This window comes from Ischnura elegans, chromosome 9 (genome assembly GCF_921293095.1).
Source record: "Ischnura elegans chromosome 9, ioIscEleg1.1, whole genome shotgun sequence".
NCBI classification, from domain to species: Eukaryota; Metazoa; Arthropoda; class Insecta; order Odonata; family Coenagrionidae; genus Ischnura; species Ischnura elegans.
Window position 1 is genome coordinate 58,452,038 of NC_060254.1, and position 20,443 is coordinate 58,472,480.

General features: G+C 41.7%; 1 protein-coding gene across 2 annotated transcripts in view; it reads right to left on the reverse strand.

Moving 5' to 3' along the window:
* Positions 1–6,912: 6,912 nt before the first annotated feature.
* LOC124165809 (transcription factor SOX-10-like) overlaps positions 6,913–20,443 on the reverse strand; it is a 73,415-nt gene continuing 59,884 nt past the window's right edge. For both annotated transcript variants that reach the window (XM_046543335.1, XM_046543334.1), the window contains exons 3-6: positions 14,565–14,765; positions 13,945–14,234; positions 12,717–13,156; positions 6,913–10,722 (exon numbers count right to left, since the gene is read on the reverse strand). In XM_046543335.1, coding sequence (XP_046399291.1) covers positions 10,504–10,722; positions 12,717–13,156; positions 13,945–14,234; positions 14,565–14,765 — 1,150 coding nt within the window. In that variant the 3' untranslated portion in view covers positions 6,913–10,503. The remainder of the gene's footprint in view (positions 10,723–12,716; positions 13,157–13,944; positions 14,235–14,564; positions 14,766–20,443) is intronic.

The window sequence follows — 20,443 nt, forward strand, 5'->3', positions numbered from 1 at the left end:
ATGACGCCCCAGCGTCGAAACGCGTCGTACCAATAAATAATTTTCCAGTGAAAAACTACCAAGGTTGTGTATTTTCATTTCAACATGGATTTTCACAAAGTTAAAGCCGATTCAATTGAATTCTTTTGTGTATTTATTATAACAATTAACTTTACCTAACAATGTAGAGAAAAATATCACTAGCACTCCTTACCTTCTAACCCACTCAATTAACATGGTTTCTTACTGATTGAATTCAGAATACCCGATTTATAATCGATATAGCGATACTTCTCAAGTGGTGAAATTATGGACCAAAACCTTCGGTGTCTATTCTCCCATATCTCTTCGTACCGGATTCCGGGGTCAGCTGCCCTTCCGTTGACCCTGCGCGCTTGTGTTAACATTGTTATTATTGTTATTGCGGATGTTATTAATAGGGGAGGAGCAAAGGGCAAAGCAAAGGGGTGGGGGAGGAAGTGGGAGCACAGCTGATATGTAGTGATACAAGTCCCCCTTCCCCTGCGATCCGTCCGAAGAGTCCTCGAGTCTGCCGCTACGAGCGCTAGTGTGCCAGTAGATACGGATAACGCCCTCTCTAATGTGTCTTTTTTTAGGGTGACGTATTATTTATTTTAAAACAAAAGCTATCATGATTCAATCGTCCACTGTTCAACTTTGCAGAATATTGTCATGTTAACCCAATATTGCTTCTAAGCAGCGGCGTAACTATGGGGGAGATAAGGGGAGATCCCCCCCCCCCCAAAGCCTCATAGAAACAAAAAAAATGTAAACTATTATCTAGTTTTGACACATAATAACTGCATCTGCTTCAAGTTAAAGATCATTTATAAATATCATGGCCGTAAGTCACAAGAGTCATTGAGATGAGTCATTTTTCAAAAAATTTCCCGGACCCCCCGTTTCGCTGGGGGGGTAGACATCCCCCAAGGCTCATCAATCCCCACACCCACAAAGCATATTTCTAGTTACGCCACTGCTTCTAGGTAACATCAAAAATGTATACATTTTCAGCTCTATTCATGAAAGATTAAAACTACGTGTTCTTTTGTGCTGTAAAGTTTAATGGAACAATATGTGACTGCCACAAAAATTATGAATGAGTAGAAAATTATCACATTTTTGTAATGAGAGGTCTTGAAACTCAATTTTTCCCAGAAGCTGCTCCAGGTTAGAAAGGGTTTAATGGAAGGCAGCCATTAATCCACCTATGTTTACAAGTTGCCTTGGCAATCTCCTCCCAAAAGCGGCCAGGGGATGAGGAAGAGGGGTAAAGAGTGCGGTAGTAAAGCGGTAAAGCACCGCTTCGTTCCTCCCCTCCTCCTTTGAGCCAACACCGATAGGTGGCAGTGGGGACGCAGCTGCGAGACCGTTCCCATGGAATTGCGACGGTGGGATAATTTCTAAGGGGGGGGGGGAGGGGTGAGGAGGGTCGGGGTGGGGGAGATGAAGATCCAGGTGTCTTCTGCGCACTATTTGCCACCGCAGATAATAAGACCACCCCACTCTCATAGAATTTACTCTCGTTCCTCCACATATATGTGCTCCAATCGGTCGAGTAGCACACCTGTTTGTCCCCTTTCCTGTAGCGCCTGCATCATATCTGTGGACAAACAATCGTTCGTCCTAGAACTGGCTCACAAAATCCTCGTATTTGATCGCAAAGACAGGGAAATAGATTCGGGAACGGATGGGCGCAGGATACTAGTTTCACATCAATGGTCGCGCCGAAGGCAATTTCGGCTTTCATTCCCAGAAAGCTCAAGCCCGGTTTAAGAACTCGTCAGTCTTTTGGAAGAAGACATAGGTGTACCCAGCGGGGGTAGCAGGGGGAAACTGCCCCCCCCCCCCATAGAAGCAAAAGTAAATTTTAGGGATGGACGGATCCAGGATTTTTTTCGGATCCGGATTCGGATCGGATCCTTGATTTTCGGACCCGGATCTTTCGAATCGGATATTTTCGGATCCAAATGAATTTTCAAATTCCTGACGCTGAGATTCCCCTCCAATTATTGTTCAATCTTTTGGGAAGAGTCACACTGTGTGCCAGTCGTATTTTGCCTTTTTATTCTCCGCGGCTGAAATTCTCCTACGTATCCTCTGCGAGAGCTTTCAAATAAAACGATTCATGAGAAGGACAAGAATCGCCTGCGACGGCGCATTCGAAGATAGAATCGGAACTCTTTCCACCCTTATGGGGCGTTGCATTCACTGAAACTATTATTTAAAATTTCGGATCCAGACCCGATATCTTCCGCGACTTTGGATCCGATGTATCCGTTGAAGGGTCCGAGGTAACCGATCCGACCATCCCTAGTAAATTTAGTTCAATACGGAAGTTCTGAACGCATTTTCTTCAAATTCATGAAAATTGATGTTATTATAAAACACGTGATTAAAATGAAAATATATTTTTTTCAAGCAAATAATTTTAGAAATTAATGCAGCGCTGTTATAATTGTCTTGAAATTTTGGTTTAATTAAGCTTTTCTGTGTTACATTTCAACGACCACGGCTTGCCCCCCCCCTGTGGTTTTGATCCTGGGTACGCCCTTGGAAGAAGAGACGAATACTTTTACTTAGTTTGTACAGGGTGTTTCAGGAGGAATCTGTAATACTTCAGGAGGTGGTGAGGGAGACAATTTTAAGCATTTTTCGTCCATAAACATGCGGTTGCGACTTCTTAGTTACTGAGATATGGTTACACAAACATTTTTTGGGATCCACTTTCCAGTTACCATGGAAACCCTTTTTATTGGGTATCAGCCTTTTCGACCTTTTATATAATATTCTGGATTTTTAAGGAATTTAAATAATTAAGGTTGAACAAAAATTTTCAATTATTATTTTCTGGAGCAATTTCAAAATGGCTGAGATTGCGTAATCGTATTGTTAATACTCGCTAAAAGCTCTCATGTAATTTAGCTTGAACGTTAATTTTTCAGACAATTATGATCACATATTGTCGTCCAACCATAATTATTAAAAGTCCTTAAAAATCCTGAGTATTAAACGAAATGCCAGAAAGGCTGGGTACCCAAGAAAACCGGTTTCATGGCAACTGCAAAGCACACAAAAATATGTTCTCGTTGCCATAGTTCGGTAACTATCTGGAGTTGCGATCCCATGTTCATTGACAAAAATGCTAAAAATTGTCTCCTCAACCACTGCCTGAAGCATTGTAGATTCCTGTAAGAGTATTTCTTTTCTTTTATATCCTTAATAACCTGCTCGGTGTAATCGATACCTCCACTGCAAAACGCTCAGCAGTCGCCCACCGAATCAAATCCGCTCATATAGTAGCCCTAATAGTAGTAGAGGAGCGGATTTGATTCGGTGGGCGATTGTTGAGCGTAGTGGAGGTATCGTAATCTCAGCGCAAACGAAAGCAGAGCGCATGTTGCTCGGAATTGACCCAAAGCTTAGGCCACATGTTATTGAAGTATTCTACGGAATTGGGTAGTTTTCTATGGAGTATTTAAGGAGCATTCTGGCATCCTCCCCTTCATTCATGCACTTACCTGTCCAATTCTAAAATAAGGCCTACTCTCTTTCTTTCTGGCTAAAACTCCTTTTCTCCTCCTTCCTCTCCCTCGTTTTACTCAACATTATTCTACCCTCCAACGTGGTTTCCAATATTCTCTTCCCTATCAGTGCCCGCTCCATCATTACCTTCAGTCTCCTCCGTATCTCATATAGAAGCTGGAAGATACGTAGGAGACAGATGGTTTGGATGCAGTAAGTTCGGAGCTGGGAGGATATGTTTAAAACTTTGCAAGAAGTAAGAATGTTTGGTAGAAATAGTATGGATAGGCAAAGTGAGAGGGAATACTTATGCCATCATAATCATCACCATCATAATCAGGTTCAAAAGATCGGATTTTTTTCAATATCTTTATTTTTTATTAGATAAATAGCTAATAAATTACACCAGATGATGATAATTATTCATCGAAAACTAGGTCGCTTTATTTAGAAAAGAATTGGCATAAGTGATAGATATTCATCCACGAAACCTGAAAATGGAATATCACATAGTTTAAAATGAGTAAATATGAAGTACGATATCTTCATTTCCCGGCGAATGATGTCTTGTAGTTGAGCTCGCGCTGTCCGCCGGGTGACGGTCTCCATTGATGTCGACGCGTCGCGACGTTTCGAAAACCTTCTCTGTAACTCGGTAACTGACATTTCGGTAACCGACATTTCGGTAACCGACATTTCGGTAACCGACATTTCGGTAACCGACGTTTCGATAACCGACGTTACGGCAAACGATTCGTTAGCAATGGAGACCTTCACCCGGTGGACAGCCCGAGTTCAACCTCAAGAAATGAGACAGTATGTAGATGTTGTGGCTTGAGATGAGCGTGGTGGAAAAAGGGCTCTAGATGTGTGTAATGAATGAATCGAGCTCTGTCCTCTTTTTTAGAATATTCGCACGGAATGGATGATACTCCCTCTTCCCCCCCGCCGTCTCCACGGTAACGCGACACCGCTTTCCCCTCCTCCGAAGATGAGCAGATTAGAATATGGTCACTTGCAACAGATTCCATCTCTCTCACTCCCCCTCCCCTCTTCCTGCGCAAGCGCCAACCCCTACCACCCTGATAAATCCCTCCTTCCCTTCCCCCCTCCTCTCTTAGCTCCTCCTTCGCCGCCATTGGCTGCCGCCCACGGCCGGAAATCCCCACCCCCTACGAACCCGCCTCCATCTTTCGCGCGCCTATCCGTCCATCGCATTTCGCATGTGCGAAACACATCGCAGCGTCCACTGCCGTTGCTGCTGATGCCGCGGAGGAAAGAAATATTTTTATGCACAGAGGAGATGCGCCCGCCGCTCTGGATCCAGGATTTTCGTTGAACACGTGTAGCTGTTGGTCAAGTATGAAAATTTTTACGATACAGTTGACCCATGCGCTAAGGCCGTTTTACATGGGGCACGTCATTGCGCACTTTAGCAGTGAAAACGTGTTGAAATTGCTATAATGCGAGCTTGGAATCAGAGTACTAGGCTATTTAGCCGTTTCGAATCCACGCATTCTTGCATGTGTTCACCGCTTTACACGAAACAATAGGATGGTTTCCTATTATTTTTTATTGCCTACATCGAAAGATTATTACTCCTGGAGTATTTCATGATTTTAGATTTTTAAATAACGATATCTGTTTTTCGCGATTAAATGAAATGTGATAAATTTCAAGAGCGCGAAAACGGCTAAGTATGAATGTTGGGAAAAGCCAGTATGATGTCATTCTGGTTCCCGCTGCCGTCGTGTGAGGCCACCTTAGTGCTAGAAGAGCCGCTACGATGCAGGCTGCTAGCAGGTAGCAGAGTGCCCTGCTAGCAGGTAGCGCTTGGCTTAAATAAGGATTATTAATACCCTATCAAACGAAGGAAACTTTCCGATCTTAGGCAATTTTAATAGGTGATTATTAAGAGATGTTACCCTGAGCTCTGTGCCTCATGAATGCATTAGTAATCTCAGACGATGTAAAACTCCTGACTATTCGTATAGCATCTAGGTCCCTGTGACGTCACGTGGATTGGCATCGCATGGGCCCGCCAATCTGGTCTCTTTCAAATGTGGTTAAAATTGACCATTTACATTCGTCTAAACCGGTATTTCTAAAACCAAATAATTTTTATATTATGAATGCACTAATGGTGGGTAACGAATCGTAATCAATGCCTTTCATGAAGGAAACCACCCTATTTTGATTACGCCTTTGTTCATACGTCAGATTGCGCCATGACGTGCCCCATGTTAAACGGCCTTTACGATGGGTTCGCCGTACGGTGGATTAAGGCCGTTTTACACGAGCACGTGACTGCGCAGCTTATAACAGCATTTACTTCTCAAAATGACGTGCAACAATGTGAATGAAATTAGATCGCGGGAATGCGCGAAAGAAATTAGAAGAGGGGATATTTTGCCGTCTGACGCCCTCGCATTCTCGTATGCGTTATGATAATTCACCGTTTCACACGACGCAATTTTGACACGTCAGATTGTATAATTATGTGCCGCGTATAAAACGGCCCATAAGTATGGTATTATGACCGATTTTGCGCGCACTTTTTGAAATAACGAATTTCGCCGATTATTTTCCGCTCGCACAATACGTCATAATCTATACAATTATCATCTATACAAGTAGTACTCTATTGAGGTGAAACTTTGAACGGCATTATGCAGAAATTAGGATTCGTCAAGCGTATTGTGGGAAGATTTTCGGATGAGAAAGTAAAAGAAAGGTGCTATTTCGCTCTCGTCCGACCGCACCTTGAATATGCAGCGAGTGTATGGGATCCAGTGCAGAAAGACTTAATCCGCGAACTGAATAAGATTCAAAGGAAGGCTGCGCGTTTCGTCAAAAACCGCTACGGGCGTACAGACAGTGTCACCCAGATGTTAAGCGAATTAGGCTGGGAGCCGTTGGAGACTCGGAGGCTGCGCGCTAGGCTTAGATTGCTTGAACAATTAAGAATGGATATCTTTAAGAGCGACACAGAGAACATAATCTTAGAGCCACACTATATTTCCAGGTCCGACAGAAGCGATAAATTAAGAGAGATTTTTTGCCGAACGGATAGATATGGGAATTCGTTTTTCCCCCGAACAATAAAGGACTTTAATAAACGCTTGTCCCAACCTCGTTAGAGCACTTCTTTTTTTTTTAATAGCTGTAAACGGCTGGTGTCCTAACACCCCCTGCCACACGCCTTTTAGGCGGCTTGCGGGGTATTATGTAGATGTAGATGTATGTGCCGAAACCTGGGTCGGTTGGAGTAAATTAGAGTGGAAAAGACGAGTACCTTTCATTATGTTAAATACCGAACTCTAGGTTCTGAAATATAATTTAAAATAAAAAATGAGTCAATGGATTACTTAAAATAATGCACAGAGGTAATAATTTAATCATGCTTTGCTTCTTTATTACAAAAAGTTTCATAAATAACAGAGTCAAGGTACAGATTTTGCTACATTAAAACAAAAATAAAAAAAAGACATTGTTTTCAACGACATTTATGATGGACTTGCCATCAGGAATACATTTATAAATGCTTAATAATGACATATTCACGTGACAGTGTCAAATAATAAATTAGAACTTTTTAAAATAAAATAATTAATAAAAAATATTTTAAATCATTGATCTAAGTTTTTGGCTTGAAATCATTGTATAATGTTTAATGGCCACTGCGTGAGATTCTACAAGATTAATGAGATTCTGTAGGTTTATTGGATTTCTTTTTCCACATATTCAAGAAGGAAAATGTTCCTTACATCTCCAAATTGATATTCTTGTGGTCTAACAGTGACTTCTTCTTTAAATAAAGGGATTCCTAAACTTAACGTATTTTAATACGAAAAAAATCTAATTGCTAAGAACTTTCACTGGCTGTACCTCTCAAGCAGATGTCAATACCATCTATATCTCTCTGGGAGGTTAAAAAATAAATAGATATTCAACAATGAAAAGTTATCTGGCGTAAAAATCAGACAGTTTGTCTCGCTAGGGGGTATTACATATGGTACTTATTCTATCAGCAGATCGTCTTATCAGACAAAAAAACTCAAGTAGCAAAGCCGCTAGTAATAGCCAATTAGTTGCTACTATTTGCTATGTAGTGAAAGTATTTCCGCAAATTCTCTTCTAGTTGAGGAAAATACGTAATGCGACGATTTTTCCTTTTATAAGAACCTTTAATTTATCCTCGTAAAGTTTGCACTTTGAATACGCATTTTCATAACCACCACATAGCTGATCAATCTAGTCTTAATGGCTTCAGGAGTTCCGTCTCGGATGCAGTAATATCATGCTAAACTTATGAACTGAATAGCATAGAGTAGTTTTAAATACAGCAAACTAATCAAACAGTTTTACGAAAGTACGTGGCACCGAATAGAAGATTTTTCATTCAAATCTCTCACGAATAGGATTATCATTTCAGCAAACATTTCCTTAGGGTTTTATTCGCCACTGTCTTCACATAACACTATGAACACGGAATATTCCAATGGTATTATTCCAAACATTGGTCATATTGTTTTAACAAGTCTGTTTGCGAATGCTTTTACTGTCTCGTTAACACTTTTGGATCATTAAAACGATAAATTTACACACACGGTTAATCAGTTTATGAAACCTACCATGTTATAAAGCCGCAAAAATGGTCGCAAATCCTTTTTGTTATCCTACCGAATGCGATCGCCTGTTATCTAAATTCTTATCCTGATTCGCATTATCCTTTCACATCATTTTAAAAGCTCTCAGCCACTTCCTTCAGATCCGTATATTTGTTCTGGTATAGCTGAGTAACATATTGTAAGTACAGGACTTTTTCTCTTCTTCTTGGATATCAGAATATAGTTTGCCCGAACTCGAAAAGCGGATAAGAGATTAAGGCACCGCATGCGCTGAAATGGGTCACGAATCGCACTCCACTCTGAAAAATAATCACGTAAATTAAGCGTAACTTGTAATTTTTTGTTACAGTTTTGATTTCTACTTGCGATTTAATCAATAAAGAGTATACACACGAAAGAATTATGTCAATTAGTTATGTAACACTTAATGTGACACTTGAAAAAAAAGCAAAATACATTTTTTTGCAACCACTAAGTGCTACATAACTGATTTACACATAACTCCGTCGTGTTTAGATTCTTGTTTCATGAAATCACACGCAGAAATCAAAACAGCAAGGAAAAATTTCAAATTAAGCTTTCTTTTATGTGACAATTTTTCGATGTTGAGTGTAATTCGTGACTCATTACAGCGATCGCGGTCGACCATAGCCCGGCTATTGTATGACTGACGGCGGGTACGCGGCTAGTTTAGGGCTCCCGAGCGGCGCCATAATCTATTACCCGTCTTCCGTGTTCGGACAGACTATAAAGGTAACCTTCTCAAACGCATTTTCACTAGGGAAGGAATTGAGTTATGAGGTATCTAGATAGTGGTTTGGGGCTTAGCTATGAGTAAGACTGTATTCATACAATTATCCCACCATGTCGGGGAAAGGATGTCATAAACGAAATCACATTGTGCCATTTCTTTCAGATCGTCTGATTGTGAGACCCAAAGGTTAAATTAGGTTTAGTTTACACCTATTTTCGTAAGCAAGGGTACAGCAAGAAGGAGGACTTTGTTATTCGATTATAAACCCAATTTCCCTCGGTGCCACTTCTCTCGATTTTTAATCAGTTTTCAAAAATCTCCGCAGGGTGGCGATGATCGCAGGGCGATCCATTCATTCTCATTTTTTGCAATAGCCTTTGCAATCATGAGGAGTAACATAAAGACATTTATGAATATTATAGATCATATCAACAAGAATATGAAGTTCGATTGACAGCTCTGATTACTGTTCATTTTCCCGGAACATTCGGGTAGCTCTGCCATCGGCGGTGCATGGAGACTCATGTAAACCCATTTTAATGTGCGGTGGGTGACCTCTATTGTAATATTCCTTATCAGTTAGAGTTTTTAGAGATCACTAGTTCTTCGTCACTCCGATGACTCAGATAACAGAGATTACTGAGACTTCAGTCAAAATACAGTTTCTGAATTCTATTCTGATTCACCATGGAATATTCTATTAGTTTAACTAAGTCCAACGAGTAGAAGGGATCACTAGTGCTTCCTCGCTCTACTCTGCCAGAGAAGTGATACTTTATAGAGTTTTTATTCAAGAGTCACTTTCATTAGTTCTCGGACACTCTGGTGACTGACGGGACATTGATATTAATCAGAAGTCATTTTCACAAGAGCTAAAACATCCACTGAACAGGTCAGATCAGTCACCATCAACAAATCAAGTCAGCACTTCCAATTGCAAGTGTTCTTCCAGCTCCCCACTGAACAAATAGATGCAGGGCGTGAATCGCAGAGTTCTTTCAATCAGTGCACCACGTCAATAAAATTTCCATCCATCGTATGGAAGAAATCACAAATTCATAGTCCCTCAAGTGCATTTGTTAACAAATAAAGTTTTATCGAGCCAACAGTAATTTACTTGAGGACCTAAACTCCTTATTTAACCAACATGTCGAGCTTCCATCGCAGAGTACACCATATATTCCTCCCTGCTTCATCATTCAACATTGCAACCGACAAATTAAATATCCGTGCTAAGGAAAGACGAATTCACAATTGCTCCGTCACCCTGGGCGATTATTCTGGTTATCATCACAGGTGGCAAACTTGTTTTAGAAGAGAAATTAGGCACTATTTTTGCAGCTGCTGAATCATCTAATTACGGCTAATTAATGTTCTTTATAGCTGACCCTTCGCGACGAAAAAATCAGAATATTCGCCCTGATGTTTCAGATAACTTAGGTTGAGGTTAGTCACCATTTATCATTCACATGAGAATCTAAACACTCCACTGTGCGAATAGATGTCCAGTTTTTCACGTGGGCTCTTCAGACTTCTTTCCTGATGTCCTTTCATGGTCATTCGATAACCTCGTGATCGAATCGAGAGAATCCGTCAGCCGGAATACCCTGCGCTCCAGTCCTGCCCCATGGTCCTCTGCTGCAAGCACTGGTACGGTGGCAGGTAGTGGGGTGCGGAGGCGTTTTGCTGCGTGCTGGGCCCGCAAGGCCCGTTGGGGCCCCCATAATAATAGTAGAGGCCTTGAGAGGGCGGGAGCTGAGCCGCGGCCCTCATCAAAGGGACCTCAGCCTCCATCTTCATCAACGGAGGGACCTGCAATTGTTCAAGACCGTAGTTAAATTTTTCGCCTGCGCAATACTATATAGTGATGGAATATAAAGCAATAAAACTTTGTTAGGTTCACTCAGTGGTGTAAATAGGAATATGCATAGCGGGGATCAGGGGCCTTGGGGGCGAACCCTCCCGGACCCCGCGGACCCCCGTTGCCTAGGGGGGTCCGGCAAAATATTTGAAAAATGACATTCCTGGAAATACATTTTACATTATTTTTGCACTTAAAATTTACCTTTAAGCAGATGCAGTTATTATGTGATAAAAATAGACAATAGTTTTACTATTTTTTTATTTCTATGAGGCTTTGGTGGGATCTATCCCCTCATCCCCCATAGTTACGCCTCTGGGTTCACGAGTATCTTTATAAAAAGGTATTACCAAGGTTTCATAGCATAGTTACATCTTCAGATGTAGATGTAAATATGTTATGAAACCCCGGGCGTGCCTTTTTTTAAAAATATACTTGTGAACCATACAAAGTTTTATCATTTTATTTTCCATAATGGGGAAAGTTTCAAAAAGTTAAACCTTGAGTTATCAGTTATACTATACTGTGAGTTCATTGAAAGGTTAATAATAACTTCCGGCTTTGCTTTGTGAAACCTTTTCCTTGTGAAAAATAAATGTGTTACAATTCTAATGGTAATTGCAAGTCAGGGGTGGCCATCAAGAAACTTCTCTTTTCGAAAGCCAAAGATTTAAATGTCACAATATATAGCCCCTAGTACCAAACGAAAGTAAATGCAATTATTCAATGATAAACAATATCATGCGGCGACACAGAAGCAATATTTTAGGAGAATGTGCAACCCCGTCATAACTTGACTTTTCAGTTTCTCCAGCTCATATTCTGATGAAATTATTACTTTCCACCTAATGTCAGTGGCGGATACAGATGGGGGGCGCAGGGGGCGCGCGCCCCCCCTTTGCGGGGCCACCCGTATTGCCAAACATAGCAGAACCATAATTTTAACTTTTTTATATCATAAGATGGCATTGTCTTGAATGTGTGTTAAATCACTTTAGTTAAAATTTCTGAAGCTCTGCATGTGACTTGATTATTTTTTATTGCGATAAAAGTAAAGGTAACTCAAGATGTCTATTGCGCCCCCCCCCCCTTTGAATTTTCTCTGTATCCGCCACTGCCTAATGTGCACTAACCACGTTATCTATCCTCTATGCAATCTATAGAAAATTGAAGGCCGTTTAACTAGCTCAAAGGTGTTCTTTAAATGCAAATTCATACGAAAAACTGTGAGAAATAATATAATGACGAAATCCGAAGCCTTCCAGATTCGGAGGGATGGGGAAGGGAGGGAGGGAGGGAGGGAGGGACAAAAATTGAGTTCGAGATTAACCTCTGACGCTCGTTTATATGGGTTCGAAGCAACGACTTCAGGGGAATGGAGTTTGTCTGTAGGCTAATGAAAGTATAATAGTTGCCAAGCGATTCATGCCAATCGCTTAACTTACAATGCGTTCCTCACGTTATTTTAGTACAATAATATTATTATCTGCCACATTCGTGAGTGTTTAATAAATCTTCAAACTGGCTGTAATCCGAAGATTTGAAGCAATAAAAAATATCTATATTTTTAGGTTGCGCTTCCATACTTCTTTTTTCCAGTTGTAACTGTGTTAAAGGAACTGCTATGCTTTCAGAGAAAATAGGGAGTTTTCGAAACCACGTTTTTCGTCAAAGAATATGTATTTCTGTTTCAACCGAGGCAAAACAATATGGTGGACTCCAGGCTTCGTCTACCGACGCGCTCCCTCCGTTACAATAGTTACCACTGTATAAACTATAACTAACGTCCTCTCCAGTAACTGTTGCCGTTACAACGGTGTTCACCGTTGCCGCTTATACCGTTGTAATTATAACTGCAGGAAATATAACTAACGGCCTCTCCAGTAACCGCTTTGGCCGGAACAGACCACGTGCTTTCCTCCTCTGAGATGACCTCTAGCCTTACCTGCAGCTCGTGGTAGCTTGGTGAACAGGCCCTTTCCTCGGCTTCGGGGCCTCGCGAGGCCCCAAGAAGACCCAGCCTCGGGAAAGGCCTCTGGTAGGCGGGGAAGGCTCCCCCGCACGCATCGGCATACGGCTCGTCGTGGTGGGGGGCCGCGGGTTCGATGCTTGAGGTCCATGGTGGGACGACCGCGTCGGTGCTTTGCGCGATGGCCGGCGGCAGCGCTGGCGGTGGCGGCGGGGCGTGGTTGACAGTTGACGGCGTCGGTGCGAGGAGGCCGTTGGGAGGCGGCGGAAGCGACGGCTGCGGCAGGTTCGTGGGATGCGTTGGGTGCGGCTGGTGGGTTGGGTGCGGCGGTAGGTATTGGTCGAGATCTGCACTGTCGATGTCCTCTCGCATTGTGTCCACGTCGATACCGCTGAAGTCGATTCGATGCTGATCGCCTGAAATGATTCGATGTCGATATGAGATCGATCCATGCAATTTAAAACGAAATCGATATTTAATCGTGATAATTTGATGCTCCTATTCAATACTCAGCCATAGTAAGTGATGAAGGAATAAAAACTACGCTTTTTCCAAATTGGTGATTTATTTTGTTCGACCATTGATTCGTTACAGCGGAAACTTGTGAAGGTGAGTTGAGTCTCATGTGAGTTGAAAACCTATGAAGAAACCATAGTCAAAGAAAATATCATCGTGTTAATAAAAAGGGTTTATTTCTTCAACTACTACGATAAAACTTTTCCATTAAGTCAATCCTGCTATTATTACTATGGCTTATAGGCTGCTGTTAAAATGTATTGTTCTCTGTACATTACATCTCTTCAGATAATGAATTTAGAAATTTCAAACTTCCTAAAGTTCAATAATGAGGTTTAACGGCTCTTTCTGTGAATTGTAATAGCCAAGCGCAAAATATTCAATCAAATATAATGAATTACCGCACTAATTTGGACAAATTTGAAAGTAAAAATGAACTAACTCCTGGTGCATACAAATAGCCAATTTTTTCGAGATACAGCGGAATCAAAATGCATTTAGAAATTTTAAACTTCCTAAAAGTTCTATAAGGAGGTCTTCCTGTTCTTTCTACAAATTTTATTAACCAAGCAGTGAACATTCAATCAAATGTATTGCATTGCTGAACTTCAATTTGCCCTTGGACAAAATTTAGCATTAAACATTAAAAAAATGGTTATTCCCCCATTCCCAGCAACGTTGGTCTTACCGTTTAGTGGTGCCGTGGTGCCGCACCCGAATGGCGGTTGCAGGGGTGCCATTCTCTCGGCCTTGAGCGGCGCCATCTCCACTGTTCCCTCCTCGTCGTCTGGCGCTGGCGCCTGACCTCCGCTCCCGCCGCCCGTCGGGGTGCTGGGCGGAGTGGGAGGTCCCGCTCCCGCGCCCGGCGGCGAAGGAGCGGCCGCCGCACCCTGCACCCGCGCGCCCTTGCCGCATCCCGCGTCCTCTCTTTGCTGTTGTTGTTGTTGAAGTGATTGCTTTGATGGGCGGACTCCACCCCTGAGAAAACACCCGATAAGATACTTCGTTGATTTAAATACGAAAAAATTCGATTAAAATCGAAAATCTGCTTATTAGTCAAAGATTGAAGAAATCGAGATCGAGTCATGGTCATCGAATTTTGATCCAACCTCGATTTTTCAGCTTCAATCTCGACCATATCGTTTGATTTCAGCAACGTCACTTTATAATTTTAAAAAAATACCAAACTTGTATTTTTTATTTATCTTGCTTTGTTTTAAAATTAAATCTCAAATGTGACGCGATGGGAGTATTTATTTGTTACACCCCAGAGAGTGGGGAAATGCATGAAGTGGGTCCGTCACTTACCCGAGGTTTCCGCTGCCCCGGTGGGCAGCAGGCGGGGCCCTTGTCTTGGGCACGCCTTCGTCCTTGGCGGGCCCTCCGAGACCCTGTGGGCCCTTCCTCCGCCGCGGCTGGTACTTGTAGTCCGGATGCTCTCGCTTGTGGATCACTCGAAGCCGCTCCGCCTCCTCCACAAAAGGGCGCTTATCGTGTTCACTCAGCAATCTACGAACGTGGTCATAGAATATAGGAGATAAAAAGACAATAAAATTAAAATAATATTTAAAAACACAGTGTTTCCTAAAACGGTGAAATGTGGACTTAATAATAAATAAACTTTTCACCGCTCGGAGAATAAAGATTTATATAAGATCTATTGAAGAGATTTCTGTCAAAAAATATATGACAAACGCCATCAATTGAGAATATTCAAAACTATTTTTTCAAATGGAAATTCAGTCAAAAGAGTACAGTTGAACAAATTTTAAATGATTAAAAAGAGATATACGGGTTTATGCCGCGTGATGTAACGGATATTGCCCCGACGCGACGTTTCGTGACCGACTGCTGGCCACTTCTTTCGATCGATCAATTTCGAAAAATCTAGAATCATCGCGAAGGTGATTCATTTTAAATCCCGACTCATCCGCGAAGCCATAGAGATAAAGAAAAACAAAAATAATCGTAACAGAGATACCGGATTGAGAATAGCAATATATGGAACTCAGTCTTCTACAACATTCCTTCATCTCCCGCCTCCAGTCCTCAATCCTCAACCCCTCCGCCCACCTGAAATAAAAAGGCAGCAGAACCAAATACCAGCATCATTCCCTTGAAGAAGTGACCAGCAGTCGGACACGAAACGTCGGGGCAATTTCCGATTCATCACGCGGCCTGCACCCATACGAATCTCTTTAATCACCATTAGCCTCAAACACTTAAATCAAGAATTTTTCTAATGGCTGATCATTGAATGTTGTATTTTCATCATAAACAAACAAGTGAGTAAAATCTCAAGGACATCTGAAAGGAAGTGGGTTAGGAATCAGTTATTAGATTCCAACGATGTAATAGACAAACGAAGGAAGCAAGTTAAGAAAAAGCGTGCAAAAAGGGAATTGATAAAAAGTTGCAAAGTATCAACTTAAAACCTCGTCCATTACGTCTCATGACTTTTATACATGCATACATAGTATTGAAATCCTAAGATTGGTGTAATGCAGCCCTTCAGTTCTCCCTACCCCAAACCAGACTAATTCCGATGAAGTGACGATGTCATCATCCTCCGGTACAAATGCATAGAAGGCAGATGAATAAATAGTCATAATTTTTTAAAATAATTTTTCGTGTGACTCGTATTTATTCTCTGTCTTCTGTGCATCTGTATCAGGAGATGACGTGTCACATCGAAATCTAGGTCGTAAATTAAATATTTATGTTGAATTACAAATTTTTCTTTACTTTTCATTAAGTTTACAAAACCTTAAGCCGCATGTTTATGACAATTTTAAAACAAAATAATGCGCAGTTTTTCTATAAGAGCGACAATTGCCCTGCTCGGTAGGTGTAGCCACATGGATAGGGTGGGTAGAAATGGGCAAAACGGAACTGGCGTTTCTGGATGACCGTTCACGTGCTCCAACCATCCACGTTGGTCCTACTTTCCCACTGGTCGCTTTGTTTACAACCCTCTCGATACAATTACCACTCAATGGGTGTAATGCGGTCGCACGATCGACTTCTTTTGTTTATCGACTTTTTCGTCTGCTTAGTCCGTGGGAATGGAATCCATTGGCGCTCTGCACATGTGTAGTGGCTTATTAGTCGAGTGCTCATTGTTGGCCTCTCGTCGCCCTGAGTGACAGAGTGGAGTGCGATATGTAGTGGCCCTTGAGTGCTCCATTTGCTCCCTTCTCCGAGCACTCGAAACAAACCACGAAGCGATGCCTAAGCAGCGCCTCCCTCTCCCCAGTGGCCTGTGGAGGAAGCTACCACACGTGAATTTTGCATTACACTCCTGTCACATGGGTCTTATGATTTAATCATAGCATTCCGACACGCAGATACTTAAACTTTAGTAGAGCAAACACCAATTCATAAAACTGACAATCTCATTTGAATATTATTTAGTTATAAGGTACTGCAGGAATAAGTGACTTTGTACGCAGTCACGCGCACGGGTGCAAAGTTAAATACACCAAAGGATGAAGTTCACCATGAAAAAATATTTGACTTAGCCGGGATTCGAACCTGGATCCTTAGTTACTGAGATAAGGAAACGCCAAAATTTTTTATACAGTTAGCAGTTTCCACGGAAACGGTTTTTCTTGGATATCCAGCCTTTTCGACAATTTATCAAACCTTTGCGGTCCATTTTTTTCAATGAAAATATTCTGTATAAAATCGTATCCGGCTCGATTTTGTGGAAGTTCTTTATATCCATGATAATTTACTTACGTGTTGAAACCATGGTCGGTTGCTGAGTTGTGACATTAAAAGTGTGGAAATTACCATTGTGTTCTTCTCTTTATCATGAAAATATTCTGGTCGAAATTAATTTTCAGAATAAAGGGAATAATTGACAATATTCATTGGTGCCCTTTAAATGTTTTATTTTGTCGTTTAAAGAAACTTCCAAATACTACAATATTATGCTATGAGTTCAATTAAAGAGTTTATCATTAAAAAATATCTATGTTTGACATTTCTTGAAGAATTGCCCTTGTATATTCCCCTTATAAAACCTTGTGATCAGCGGCGTAACTAGGGGGGAGGGGGTCTTATTAGAACTAATTAAATAAAGTGGCTTAACTATAGTTGAGCTCAACATTATAACCTACCTACAACCTCCTGAAGGTTCCTCCTGAAACACCCTGTACTTTGTCTGTTAGGTATTTGTCATTTGGATTATTAACGCCTTTACTTGGTAATAATTTCGGGAAAAATTTATTACATTACTACAAGTATAATGCCAAAATGATGTAGGTAAAATGTATTTCCAAGCATGTCATTTTTCAAAACTTTTCCCCGGACCCCGCTGCATGGTAGAGGGGTCGCTACCAGGGGTGCAGCCAGGAATTAACGCTGGGGGGGGGGGGTTTAGGTGCAACTAATACCAGGGTGTGTTGGTGTATGGAATACCCACTAGGATAAGCGGGTTGGTGCGATATTAATAAATTGCGGAATTTTAAGACAAATGGTTCAAAATGGTGAGTTTTACGGCTTTCTGTGGGATATTTTATTGATCCTCACGCTATTCTATTAGTAATATCAATCCAATTAAGTAAAATAGATTAAACTTAAACATTTCTCGAAGCTCTGGGGGGGGGGGTTTATCCCCCAAAATCCCCCCCTCGCTGCGCCACTGGTCGCCACCCCAGGCTATCTCACCCCCACCCCCCCAAAGCATATTCCTTTTTACGCTAATGCTTGTGATGTTGCGCTCCACTTGACGTTAGACCTGATCCTTGCAGTAGGCCTGTTGATCCAGCCTCGACTTTGGACCCCAAAGTTTTAAATACTCTGGAATTTTAGGGGCATTAAATTATTAAGGCTGGACGAAAATATCGATCGTTGCGATCATAATTGTCTGAAACGATCAATCTTTGAATTTAATTAAACGAGAGTTCTGAGCGATTACCAACAATACCATTGCGCAATCTCACCCATTTTGAGATTGTTTCATCGTACTTTTACATCCAACCTTAATTATTCAACGCCCTTAAAAATCTGGAGCAAACGCGGAAAACGATTGGGTGAAACGGTCATTTTCCTGCCATCATTGAAGTGATCGCCCAATCTCACCCGTTTTGTATACGTCTGGACCTTTTAAAAAAATCTCGTAATTTACCGTCGTTGCAACAGCAACTGGTGATGTTTTGAAGAGAGCCGTATGGCTCGTGGCTAGGCGTCAATATCTTCCGTCTCTCTCCTCCTGTGGTCTGGTCTGTGGACCACTGCCCAGTTTCCTTCGACGCGCCCCCCGCCACTCATTTGTTCGCGGGTCTTATTTTATTTGGGGACAGATGTAGGGTGAGGGTAATTCTCTCCCTGCCCAAGATCCTTACACCCTGGTTTATATCCAAGTCTTTCCACGCTCTTGTCTAAAGGCCGTTTTACACGGTGCACGGAATTGCGCAGGTTAGAGCTGCATTAATTTCTAAAATGGCGTGGAATTGCGCGAATGCATGAACGAAATTAGAACATGGGCTATTTTGCCATCTCGCGTCTACGCATTCTCGCATGTGTTCTAGCAATTCACCGCTTTACACGACGCATTTTTGATTTCGCCTACGCACGTACGTCAGATTGCGTAATTCCGTGTACCGTGTGAAACGGCCTTAATATAATCCATCTTGTTGGTGCGGAAAACAGGCGGGAATTCAAATTTTATGCGCAAGTGAACGGGTGTTTCAAGGCCTGGGTACACGATACATTAACACGTACGGGTCAATGTCTAAATGTATGAACGCGTGAATGAACACGAAAATGCACCGTGTAACCACCCAACTTGTGCGAATGCATGAACGGAAAATAGAACCTGTTCTAATTTGGTTCATGCATGCGTACATGTTCCGTTCCGGTCCACCAAAATCATTCACGCAAACGTACATTAACTTGCACGTGTTAATGTACCGTGTAACCAGGCCTTTATAACCGATGAACAACTAATATTACCATTACTTTGGAAAACACAATTTAAAATATCATACGTTTTAGGAAGCTCCCATTGCTTGCAATAGAGGTTAAATCTCTGGATTGAAGCCCCCAAGGCGAGTATAACATGAGTGCACATGATCAAAAACTTCGTTCTAGAAAACTCTGAAAATATGGACACAGTGTTCTATGTACCAGTATGGCAAAATCAGAATGCACAATAGAAGCGTGACACACGACCTGGATATGAGGACCTTGTTACATGCGATGTCCTTTAACGTTCAGAAAGTGATCAGAAGGCGTGGAAGATGAGACTACCGTTTGGGGAAGTAATCCAGTTCAGAGGGTGGACTCATTGCTATAGTTGAGTGGTAAATGATTCATGGATTCATAACTATGGTTGCTTGGTCACTCAATATCTTGGAGACTTAGTCGGCAATACCTTGAAGTACGGGTTTTCCTAGAAATGAGGACAAATTGGGAATTTTACCATCATATCGGATATTTAAAAAAAATTGTTTAAACACATTTCTCGAGAACTTCTTTTAATCCGTTAGTAGAAATTAGAGAGATATTAGAAATAAACACTACGAGAAACATGAAACTTCAGAATAAATAGATATGGAATTCTTCGTTCAAATGCTTCCATTGAATCCTTAGGCACACCGTAGACTAAGGAAACAAGACTGAGCGTGGGGACAAGGAAAAAGCGAATAAGGCGTTCATACAAGTTGTTTCAGGAGGAATCTGCAATACTTCAGAAGGTGATCGGGGAGATATTTTTTAGCTTTTTATCCATTAACCTTGGGTCGCAACTCCCAAAGCAGTTATCGAGCTATAACAAAGCAAACATTTTGTTGTATGCACTTTGCAGTTACCATGGAAACGCTTTTTTCAACTGCCCCGTAAACAACACGCAGAGGCCTTTACAACGGAGGATTAACAAAGAACAACACAAACACCCATGCCCTGGACAGGGACCACCTACCCAGGCTGGATTCGAACCCACGACCTACGGTGTGGCAGGCGAGGACTTGACCCCACCGCCACCAAGGCCGGCAATTTTGCTTAGGTATCCAGCCTTTTTGATACTCTGGATGTCTAAGGGCATTAAATATTTATGGTTGCACAGAAAGAAGCGTTTATAACTGTCTGGAACAATTAGACTCAAAATGGGTGAGATAATGCAATCGTATTGTTGAAACTCGTTCAGAGCTCACGTTTAATTAAGCTTAAAGATTAATTTT